The sequence below is a fragment of the Camelina sativa genome, chromosome 4 (genome assembly GCF_000633955.1).
Source record: "Camelina sativa cultivar DH55 chromosome 4, Cs, whole genome shotgun sequence".
In the NCBI taxonomy this organism is placed as follows: Eukaryota; Viridiplantae; Streptophyta; class Magnoliopsida; order Brassicales; family Brassicaceae; genus Camelina; species Camelina sativa.
The window spans coordinates 4082676-4094647 of NC_025688.1; the positions used below are offsets into that span (position 1 = coordinate 4082676).

Below are 11972 nucleotides of genomic sequence, written 5' to 3' on the forward strand. Positions count from 1 at the left end.
TTTTCCTTCTCCAAGAATTCTAAATCATTTTGTCTTTGAATTTACTCCTCTTCTTGTTTGTTTCCAATAATACTTCTATTTTATCAGTACTTGATTGATTTTTATACATGATTCTTTTCTGTTTTTTCTTGTTGAAACTTGAAACAAACCTCGCTATTATTCTTTTCTCGAAAACTTTTACATAGGTCCTAATGAAAAGACATTTTAACAATCGATTTTACAATCTCATATATACATTTTGATTAAATTTGTGCAATTATGTTACTTTAAATTATACTAAAGGTTAGCTTGGTAATTGATTGGATAGTTTCATCTATTTTCAGTCCAAAACCTATATTTTAAAGTATTATAATAAATTTAACCCTAAATTTGAGAAATTCACTCGACTAAGAAAGGACTTTATTATCCAAGATTCTTTTCCTGATTATTTATGGTTTGATTAATTTTTTTTCAAAGAGAATTAATTAAAATACAAGACGGATTGCTACCAAAACATGTTCAGCGCCATTTAAATAACAACAAACAAACTGTTCGAAATAAACAATTTACCTATACAGTGTACTAGATTTAACTAACTTACCTAGAAGACTTAACTAAATTAGTATACACGAAAAGAATGAAGTAATGAACACAATGCATCAAAATCAAGTATACGAAAGGTAAAATATATCATGAAGTCATATTTTATACACTGAAAAAAGTGATAAACATCATATCAAAAGCAGCAGTAATAATACTACTATACTAGTTTCTAATGACTATGGACATAACCTGATAACGTTTCACGGTACCCAATACTATATAACAAAAACACATTTTTTTGCAACTATTATACTATTATAATGTCACGAGACCATGCCCTTGAGCGAGTATGTGCGTAACTGTTGGTCCATAAAATGTTAATAATTTTATGGTGAAGAATCATATGATAGGAAACCATTGTTGGAAGAAACCTATAATCATTACCTTTAAAATAAAGTCAGTATTTCATGTTCAAAAGGCCTTTGAAAAAGCTAAAATCATTTTCATCTTGACAAGCATGGCTCATTTGAAACAAAACCAGTTAGTTACTTACGCTTTAACTATAGGGATAACTATATAGTGTGATTAAAAACAATTGTCTAGCAAATAAAATCAGCGAAACTGAATGAAACTTAAGTGTATAGTAAAATTGGTATTAAAAAATTATGAAGTGATATAAACTCATATTAGAAAATATTGTAATTTTACCGCAATTTTTTTTAACAACTTTTTTAAAAAATCATGAAATGAAATGAAAAATTATAAAACTTGAGAGTTATGATCCTTCACTTACAAATTGCAATGAGTCATAACCAATGGAAATTTAAAATTGGGGTTGTGTTGCTATTTTCAATTCCATAAGAGTATATAATCCGCTGAAAAAAAAATATGGTTCATATATATTAGTTAGTTTCCGTTTTTTAAAATTTCCGTCTAGAACCGATTACACCCCATAAAATAGTTAGGCTCACCCTCTCCGCCTTGATTAATGACTAATTCCCACCTAGTATCGATTATGCAATTATACTTGTCTAATTTGATTATAACCGGTTTAATCCGATTATTTTTCGATTAATTTTGTATATATCAATTATTTTTGGAGCAAAATATAAATCATACATATTTTCTTTTTGTTATTTAGACATTTAAATTAAGAAATTATGATATTTTAGAATAACTAATGTACAAACTTTTAATGAAAATCATAATTTTTTTTTTAAATTACGCTTTATGTGTTTATCGTAATTTTAAAGACAATATTATAGTTTTATATTTTATTTAATATTTTTTTCTTTTAACATAAACAGAATTATACATCTAGTTAATACTATATAATTTATTTTATTATTAATTTAATAAAATAACCCTAAAACTAGTTCCCGATTAATCTCCGTTTAATCTCTGAATTTCTTGCTATGCGCTAGGCCCATCCCGACCGTCCGAATAGCGCCTAGCGATTTCTAAAGCAGGGGTTAGTCTTGTAATATTGACCTGTTAGCATGGAAATTAAAACATAAACATATCTACACTTTTTTTTGTTTGATAAGTAGGAAATTAAGTTACAAGCTTGTAACCATGATCAGACCTTAATCTACATGTCAACAATATGCCAACCATGCACCATACCAATTGAACCTAAATTCAAATATCTACTGACGCTTTACACTTTCAACAACCAGTTGAGTTACTATCAGTTGTCATGTATATATATGCATTTATATTTATGTGTGACGATTATATATATATATATATGTACATAACCAGAGGTTGTCCTTTTACACGTGAATATGTGACTACACACAACAGATTTGTGCAAAGGTCTTCACGACCACATCATTACGTATGTATGTATGTTTTTTTTTTGTTGTTGTTGACAATATTACATATGTATGTGTAAAAACATACATACATACTTATATAGGTTCAAGGACCTTCAAGCATGTGTGAAATATTTCATGATTCATTACAAAATTAAAGTGTTCTTCCGGTTTTAGGTTTCATGTAATTTTGTGCGTGTGTGATTACTGGCCAATATTTATATCCCATGATTGGAAGTAAGGTCGAACTCTTGTACCAGAGGAAGCCACAAGACTACCCTAACAAATCTCTCTAGCTAAGAGTTTTTAATTTTTGCAAGATTAATGTAATATAAGCAGAGCACAAGCTAAGTGACACAACTAGAGAAAAACAAAGTGACATTATTTTTTGCGGTAATTTTTAATTAATAAACAAAATTGGAGTACAAACTGATTTCTGGGACATTCGACATGCATGCATCTATATATAGTACTAGTTTACAACAATAAAAAGAATTATAAAATTCTCTTATATCGATCAGGTAACTAGTAGAATATCATTACTTGGTTAATTACTCATTAAAAATCAATGACACGCAGGTTTTGTAGTATTATATCAAAGTTTCTTTTTGACCAAATTTTACGAATATAGGCCTCAACTTTCATATCATTTTGGGGTATGAAAACCTAATCTAAGTGAAGTGGTGGCATAGAACATCATGAAATGTATGAATTAATGTATAACATGCCCCACTATGCTGGTTTTATATGTTTAATTAATACGAGTATGACTAGTTAACTACACATTCGCTAGGTAGCTGACATCCATCATTATTATTATGTTTAAATGAAACAAAACCAAACGGTTACAAATAACTTTAGTAATATAATTACCATATGACTGAAGATTTTTTGGAAAATAAGTCATGGTGACATAAATAAAGATAATATTAATTAGTAATACGTAACTAAGTTAATTTAACCAAAACTTAATCATTAGATGTTTACCAGTATCCGCGTTTAAACACCATATTAATATTTCATTCATGATCCATAATAATAAGGCATGAACATAATTGTGTTTGGTCTATGATCCGAAGAAATGTAGACAATTCAAACATTATTAGTGCACGAAATGTTGGAAAGGTTGTTTTCCAAAATGAATATAAAGATGCAATATTGCAAATATGAAACGGTGACGTGTGATGAGGTAGGTCTTATGGAAGCAAATATGAAATATATAATATATTAGTCTTCTTGTATATGGAAGTGCTTGCCCATGTGTGTTTGTGATATTATTGTGCAATTTTTGGATTATAAATAAAAATGTGTAAGCATAGAAGAAATAAGTAAGCATCACTTTGTGGTCACACGCATGGGTTGTCTCTGGTCCCTTTGCGTTTCCTTTTTTCACATTTGTGGCCATTTGTAGCCTTCTTATGTCACCCCTTTACATATATATTATATACACACATGTATGAGTGTGTTTGCACTTTCTTAATATTTTAAGGTTTTTAAAGTGATAAATTCTTAAATAGAAAAAAAGTTTGGTTACGATTTGTGAACATTATCGCGGGCAGTGGGTGCTCTTTTAGGGCTTTGATAATCATGACGCCATGCTTACTCCACTCATTTTTTTTTAATTGAGAGAGTAAATCCCCAGATCTATAGAGGGGTCCGAGACTAATCTCTTTAAGTAGAGGTTATCTCACGGGTAGGGTCCTCCCAAATATACAAATGGGCCATAAGCAATGGATTCATACTCATATAGCTAAAGTGATAAAGCTGAGTAATTCTGCGTTTGGAGAGAATCGATATCTGGTGTAGACCAACAAAGCGACTCTTCCACCAAAAAAGGAATAACTAGCTCACCACCTCTTGGTTACTCCACTGATTTTACGTCTTCGAATTACATATCATATTCATAATTCATTATACAACTTAACATGTTGCAATTAATTGTCTTGTTCACTAAGAAAAATAGTTTTTATAGACAAGTTAACTCAAACAGGATACATTATACATGTTTACAACTTTCTAATCTATAAACTATAATCTATAAAACTCTGGTATGTCACTAAATTTTAACTCTTAATCTAAAAGCACTACTATCATCTTGACCGAATCCACCATTAGACCAAATTTCTTAATACGAAATATTCTTCGTAGCTATTAATTGCATAAGATATGGTACGATGCTATCTCTAACGTTGTAAAATATATCATTGAATATTATATATCAGTGCTCTAAAAAAAAATCATTTAAGACTATCGGCCAAAGGAAACAAGTTTCGACATAAAATTATCAAAGTAACTGTAAATGTGTCTGCCCATATATAAAAAAAGAAGATTATATACATATATCTAGTATAATATAGCTGAGATTTTTTGAACTCTAGAATAACAATCGAAATTTTGAAGAGTCGTGTATTCTATCATATAATTCGTTTGTTAAAATCACAATAAAAAACGATGGTTATGGCCGTACTGTTAAATTTTAAGAATTTTTAACTGTAAAAATTAATTGTTAGCAAGTAGAATAATCTGTTATATAAATTTGTGTTCGTTTTTTACATAGTATGTGAAATCCTAACATACTCTAGTGAAATAATTATTTATTCATCTCTGATGGAATTTCGCTGATTTTAGGATCGGTTATATTTGTTACAAGACTCTAAAGTCAATCATTTTAAAGATGGTTTTGAGCTCACGACCCTCGGTCTCTGTGAGAATCTTTCATCTAACCCTAACCCTAGAAGATGGGTTATACAGCCGGAGGAATTATTTCTTAGCCGGAAAAAGGCAATTATGGGGTGCGATCCTCTTGGAATACCAAAAAATTTACAAAATCTTTCAGTTTCGATGAATATTGAACGAATATTTTCACAATATTCTCAGATTTCACTTTAGAAAATTAGGGTTTTCTTTCAGGCCGTCGCGGATATTAAGAGCTTTGTGTTCTCTGGGCCTCTCACAAACAAAGATTGGATTATTTCTACTGGTCATGGAAGCGAATCTAAACCTAGCGATGAGTTCGATGTCGATAGCAGATAACACTCCGATTATCCTGACAGAGGACGGCGACTTCAGTGTGGCGGTTGAGTGCAAACTGAGCCTGTTGGGGAGACTGCTCAACCCGGACTGTCAGAAGATGGCAAAGATGATTATGAAGATGCCACGAGTTTGGGGAGTCTATGAGAGAGTTCGAGGTATTTCTCTATCCCACGACACTTTCCGGTCCATCTTTCAACTAGAGAGTGATTTGGAAAGGGTTTTGAGAACCGGTTTCTGGACGTTTGATGAGTGGGGGCTAATCTTGGAGAGATGGGTTGAATCTCCACTGGCAAACTTTCTAGGGACATTCCCGATCTGGGTTAGAATAAGCAACATCCCGGTCAATTACCTTACCCTCAAGACTATTGAGACGGTTGCGGGGCGAATTGGCTATGTGAAAGAGATAGCCTTTGATCTGGATAGATCTCAGTACAATGATTTTGTCCGAGTTAAGGTGATTTTTGATGTTGCGAATCCTTTGGTCAAAACAAAGTCGGTCTAGTTACCTAAAGGTGGTTTCTCATTGGTAAACATAGAGTATGAGAGAGTCCGTAAGTCCTGCTTTCATGGCCTCAGGCTTACACATGATAAGCAGCGTTGTCCCTTCCTGCAACGCGACAGTAGAGGGCAGGCGTCTGATATAGAGAGATCGTGGAGGGGTTCGACTAGGGATAACCGATTTCCCAAGGAACTTGCTGATACAATATTGCCTTTACTGAAACAACCAATGGCTACAGCTGAACCTCTTCAGTCTAATGTGGTGGTGCTTGAAGTCCTTGCTGAGATGAAGAAGTTTCTGCAATCAGGGAACCCTGCATTGGCGGATCAGAGAGAACAAGAACTCCGAGCAACTTTAGACTCTATCTCCTCAAATGCTCGTGATTAGAATGCAATGCTTCGTCTAGAAGCCCCTCCTACGCTAACTCCGGATCTTAGTAAAGGGAAAGGTCTGGTTTTTGGATACCCGCAGGCCCTGGTGGAGGATCCTACGCAACATATGTGTCCTACGGCTGGTGATACTGGAATGGAGGGAGGTCATAACAACAATGATGCAACTGTGATAGCGAGTAGTAAGATCATGACGATGGAACAGGCTGGTTCTACAGGGTTCCACATGGGGCTTTTAGCTGGTATCAAAGAGACGCTCAGTGGTGGTAAAAAATAGACTCAGAAAAAGACCTCTTCTTGGAAACTTAAATCAAAGAAAAAGGGGGCTATGTCGAGCACTAATTCCATTAGTTCCTCGCAGGAGGTGTTTAAGGAGCAGTTGTTTGGTCCTACTACCAAAAGGAAAGCCGTAGAGGATGATGAAGTCTCATCTAAGGTTTTAAAGACTGTTCCGGTGGCATTTCAACAAAGCCCTGAGCAGAGGGATGTTGTACTTAGGCCGAGTGTGGAGGGTGCACGTATGCGTGGTAATGTGATGTTTGTTGCTGATAAGTCGGGTTCGGGTGTTTTCCAGAAACCACCCAGTTCTCAAAGAGTGTAATCAGTTGGAACTGCCAAGGCATGGGGAGCACCTCGGCAGTTTGACGTCTGAAGGAGATGTGTCGTGAGCATTATCCGGACTTTCTGTTCCTCTTGGAGACTAAAAACTCCAGTGATCATGTTATGGGGGTGAAAGAGTGGTTGGGCTATGATAACGTACATATTGTCGACCCTGTTGGGCTGAGTGGTGGCTTAGCTCTTTTCAGGAAAGACATGTACTGGTTGAAGTCTTACAATCTGACTCAAAGGTGATTGATACAAGGATTTTTCAGGGTTCCACGGTTTTTTATATAACATTTGTCTATGGGGATCCTGTTCGAATGAGAGAGGTTGTATGGGAACGCATTACACGAATTGGTATACAGAGAGATGATCCATGGTTACTTACCGGCGACTTCAACGAGATAATGGATAATTCTGAGAAATTGGGAGGCCCACGGCGTCCAGAGAGCTCCTTCTATCCTTTCAGAACCATGGCAAGAAGTAGTCGGATCATAGAAATCCCGAGTTGTGGTAATAGTCTCTCGTGGGGTGCACAGAGAGATAATGTGTGGGTTCAATGTCGGCTGGATGGAAGCTTTGGAAACAGTGGTTGGTTCACTCTATTCCCAAGGGCTAATACAGAATATTTAGAACTAATGGGATCTGACCACCGTCCGATAATCACAAGACTAGTTGGCGATGATACAAAGTTCAGAAGAAGGTTCATCTTTGATAAGCGATGGATCAGTAAGCCGGAAACAACTGAGATAATACGTGAGCAGTGGGCTTTGGAAGGGGCGAATCAGAGTAAATCTGTGTTAAGGGGACTAGCTCGGTGTAGGAAGGCTCTGTCCAGATGGAAGAGGACTCATCCTACTAACTCTGCCACGCAAATTCAGTTGCTGCGCAGGGACTTGGAAGAGGAGGCTACTAAGCAGTTCCCTAATTTCTAATGACTGCGTCAACTTAAATGGGCACTCACAGTTGCTTTTAGAGAGGAGGAAACGTATTGGAGGTCTAAGAGTCGAGAATCCTGGCTTAAGCAGGTGATAAAGATACAACCTTCTTTCATAGGAGCGTACAATATAAGAGACTGAAGAATCGACTCAACTCCTTAGTTGACAAACACGGTTTTGAATGTTTTGAGGAGGGCTCTAAAGGTAACATTGCTGTGGAGTACTTCACTGAGTTGTTCAAAACCTTTAGCCCTGGTAACTTTGAGGAACTTTTAAAGGGTATGGCACTGAGGGTATCAGATGGGATGAACCAACAACTGGCGGCTCCGGTGACTGCGCAGGAGATTAAGCAAGCGGCGTTTAATATCAAGGGAGATAGTGCTCCGGGTGCTGATGGGTGGATTGGTGCCTTCTTTCGTCGGTATTGGTCAATAGTGGGTGATGATATCGTTAAGGAGATTCAATATTTCTTTGAGGATGGTGTTTTCCCACAGGACTGGAATCATACTCAAATCTGTCTCACTCCCAAGAAGGACAATGCCAACCAAATGAGGGATATGAGGCCAATCAGCTTGTGCTCAGTCCTCTACAAAATCGTTTCTAAGGTCTTATGCACAAGGCTCAAGAAATGTCTTCCGACTCTGGTCTCTGAGACACAAGGTGCGTTCGTCTCTGGAAGACAAATATCTGACAATATATTGATTGCCCATGAGATGGTTCACGCTCTGCGTACGCATGCTAAGTTCAATTCAGGTTTTGTAGCGATTAAGACGGATATGTCAAAGGCATACGACAGAGTTGAATGGGAATTTCTGGAACATCTTCTCATTCGTATGGGGTTTGCCACGAGATGGATTCAGTGGATAATGATGTGTGTATGCTCTGTCACATATTCAGTGCTCATCAATGGGAGCCCTTTCGGCTTTGTTACACCAGAGCGAGGAATCCGACAGGGAGATCCTCTTTCCCCATTTATGTTTATCTTGTGTGCTGAGGCATTGATCCATGTCATGGAAAGGAGGAGATCCTAGGGGCGTCTTACTGGGTTCAGTTTCAATGATTCTTGTCTGATTGTCCAATACTTACTATTTGCTGATAATAGCTTATTGGTCTGTCGTGCCACCAAGGAGGAATGTGAAGAACTCCTGGCATGCCTACAGTTATATGGTGAGGCATCAGGACAACAAATTAACTTTGAGAAGTCTGCAGTTACCTTTGGAAGTAAGACGCTTGTATCAAGTAAGCTGATGATCAAACAAACCCTAGGGATTACAACAGAGGGGGGAGAAGGTAATTATCTGGGATTGCCAGAGTGTTTCATTGGCTCAAAACAGGCTCTTTTGGCTTTGATTGGCGATAAACTCAAGAAGAGACTACAGGGGTGGTTTGCAAAGACTCTCTCCTTAGGGGGAAAAGAGATTCTACTTAAGTCGATAGCGTTGGCACTCCTAGTATACGCAATGTCTTGTTTTCGACTTAGTAAACATCTCTACAGGAAACTCACAAGTGCCATGCGTGATTTTCGGTGGAATAGTTGTCAGGGGAATAGGAAAATTAGTTGGGTGGCTTGGTCTGAGATGTGTAAATCTAAAGCAGATGGTGGTTTGGGTTTTAAAGATTTGGGAGATTTTAATCAAGCACTCCTTGCCAAGCAAGCTTGGAGAATCCTCAACAACCCGGAATCTCTAGTTTCTCGTTTCTACAAAAGCCGCTACTTTCGAAAATCAACTATCATGGAGTGCGGGTCTGGTTCAAGGCCTTATTATGCATGGAGAAGTATACTACATGGTCATAACCTCTTGAAGCAGGGTCTGATGAAGATGATAGGGAATGGTATGGATACTTTCGTCTGGAAAGAGAAATGGATCTTTGATAAACATCCTAGAGCCCCGTACCGGATGGACACCTTCTTCAATGTCAACCTGAAGGTGGTGGAGCTGCATAGCCAAGTGGATGGTCAATGGGACATAAAGAAGATAACTGCGTTGTTTCCACCTGATGATGCTAAACAGATTCTTGCGATGAAAATTGCAGCAACAAAGAGAAATCGTTACATATGGCCCTATATGCCTTCTGGTGCTTATTCTGTTAAAATTGGATACTGGTTGCTTCGGACCCTACCTTCAATCTCTGAGCCTCGCTCGGAAGATAGGATCAAGCTTACAAGTATGAAAGCGAAGGTGTGGAAACTGCAGACGGTACCAAAGATTCGAACTTTCCTCTGGAGAATGCTATCAGGTGATCTAACTGTTTCAGAAAGGCTTGCCTCACATGGATTAATTGTAGACACCAGATGCTCAATATGTGGTCACCAGGAGGAGACAATATGTCATATGCTGTTCTCATGTGCGGTTGCTAGACAAGCATGTGGCGTTGCTAATATTCCTCTGCCTTCTAGGGGCTTCTCTGACTCGGATTTGGTGGGGAACTGGGAACATTTGCTGACGGTAAAGCAAGACAAGTGGGTTCCGGAGGAGATTAGAAACATGATCCTCTGGCTGTTGTGGGAATTATGGAAATGGAGGAACATATTTCTATTTCAGGGGAAACAGGGCGATATACGGGAGCTGGTGGATAAAGCTTTCACGCACTCCTCACATTGGTTTGCGGCACAAGCTCTATAAGGCACCTTAGTCCAGCAGTGGACAGTGAGATGTCAAGCCCTTGAGGTTATATGGAGGAAACCAATGCCTAGAACTACGAAATGTAACATCGCAACGTCTTGGGGGAAGAGCTCCCCAATGGTTGGTGGTGCGTGGATTACTCGCGATAATCAAGGCCAGGTTCTCCATCATGCACGAACTGCTTTTGAGAGATCCAAAATGGAAATATTGGCAGGTCTTCGGTGTTTTCTGTGGGCTCTGGAAGCGATGCAGATTCTGCATATCACTCGGGTTGAACTGGTAATGGATAATGCTGCAGGTGTTGCAGCCATAAACAACCCTAAGGAATGGCCGCGGTTTGATTCGCTGCTGCAAGATATACATCTGATATTGTCGAGTTTTGATTATTGGGAATGCCACCATGTGCTAAGCTCGGCGAATAAAGTGGCAGTGGCTATTGCCAAGAGTGTAACACGAGAGGGGAGGCTCCAGTCGTATTTATCTTTGGGAGGCTCTTCATGGCTGCAAGATCAACTACGCAAAGACTATGAAGGTTAACTTGCTGAGTGGTATGTGTGGTAGGTTTTATTGTTGTTACCTGTTTCACTTGGAGGGTTGATTGACCTCAATATCAAGTATAGGTAGTGGTTGGTTTTTTTATTTTACCCTTGTACTTTTTCCAGTCTTGGTTTCTATTAGATGACAAAAAAAAAAAAAACTCTAAAGTCATTAATATTGTATCATAGATTATGAGATTCCAAGTTAAAATTGATTAGTAATGAATAGAGTGATTTCTATCTTTAATGTAGTAGTATTTTTTTAATTTTGACACTCAAACATGTTTCTTAATTCGTTTTGGCTCCAATAATATAAATTGTTGTTGGACAATTTTTTTTTCCTTTTCAAATTTCTCATGTTTCTTGAAAGGCTTTAGTTGGACTTACTGTGTCACTTGTGGATTTGTAATAAGAACTTTTTGTCCATTATAAGCAGTTGTTTGGGCTTATGTCATATTCGGCCAATTAGTCATTTTGGGCTAATATGTCATTTTCTGAGTCGCGTAGGTCGATGCATGATACATGTGTTACAGTTCTTTTTTTCGTTAATTGCATATGTTTTTCTGTTTAGGACCTTTCTTGAACAAGATACTTCAACTAGTTTACTAGTACATTTTCCAGAATTAACTGTCGGTAGCTGTGAACAAAATAAAAACTAATAATTGTACTTTAGACTGTTGTGTCTTCTTTATTTATTTAATTACTATCTGGACTCGGAGTATTAAGAAAGACAAGAGTATCCTATAAATTTTAGATAATGCTTTGTTAAGAGAAGTTATTGCACCATAGATGTAAGTTTTTGGAAAAACGTAGTTGATTTACAGAGCCTTTTGCTTTTAATTTTGTTTAACAGAGTCCAGGGCCAGAAAACTTATATAACAAGTACCGTCAAGAGAGAAAACAAATACAAGCTTGGGGGTGCTTAGCCAATAAATAAAATGAAAATGAAAAACACAATAATCATCTTTTAAACAAAACAAATAAATTACTATCTTTTACATTGTTTTTTTTTTT

The 11972-nt window shown here is 37.2% G+C and overlaps 1 protein-coding gene across 1 annotated transcript; it reads left to right on the plus strand.

Annotated features, from left to right (window-relative positions):
* LOC109132435 lies at nt 6589-10422 on the plus strand. The gene is made up of 4 exons (XM_019244043.1): nt 6589-6855; nt 7067-7779; nt 7917-8636; nt 8901-10422. Exons 1-4 carry the CDS (start codon nt 6589-6591, stop codon nt 10420-10422), a joined length of 3222 nt encoding a protein of 1073 aa, XP_019099588.1.

What these genes read in the sequence shown, in the direction of transcription:
- LOC109132435 (XM_019244043.1), top strand. Translation starts at nt 6,589, where the DNA reads ATGTCGAGCACTAATTCCATTAGTTCCTCGCAGGAGGTGTTTAAGGAG. An exon ending in AACCACCCAGTTCTCAAAGA is followed by an intron (nt 6,856 to 7,066) that starts GTGTAATCAGTT and finishes AGCTCTTTTCAG; the next exon opens with GAAAGACATGTACTGGTTGA. An exon ending in GAAGAGGAGGCTACTAAGCA is followed by an intron (nt 7,780 to 7,916) that starts GTTCCCTAATTT and finishes CTTCTTTCATAG; the next exon opens with GAGCGTACAATATAAGAGAC.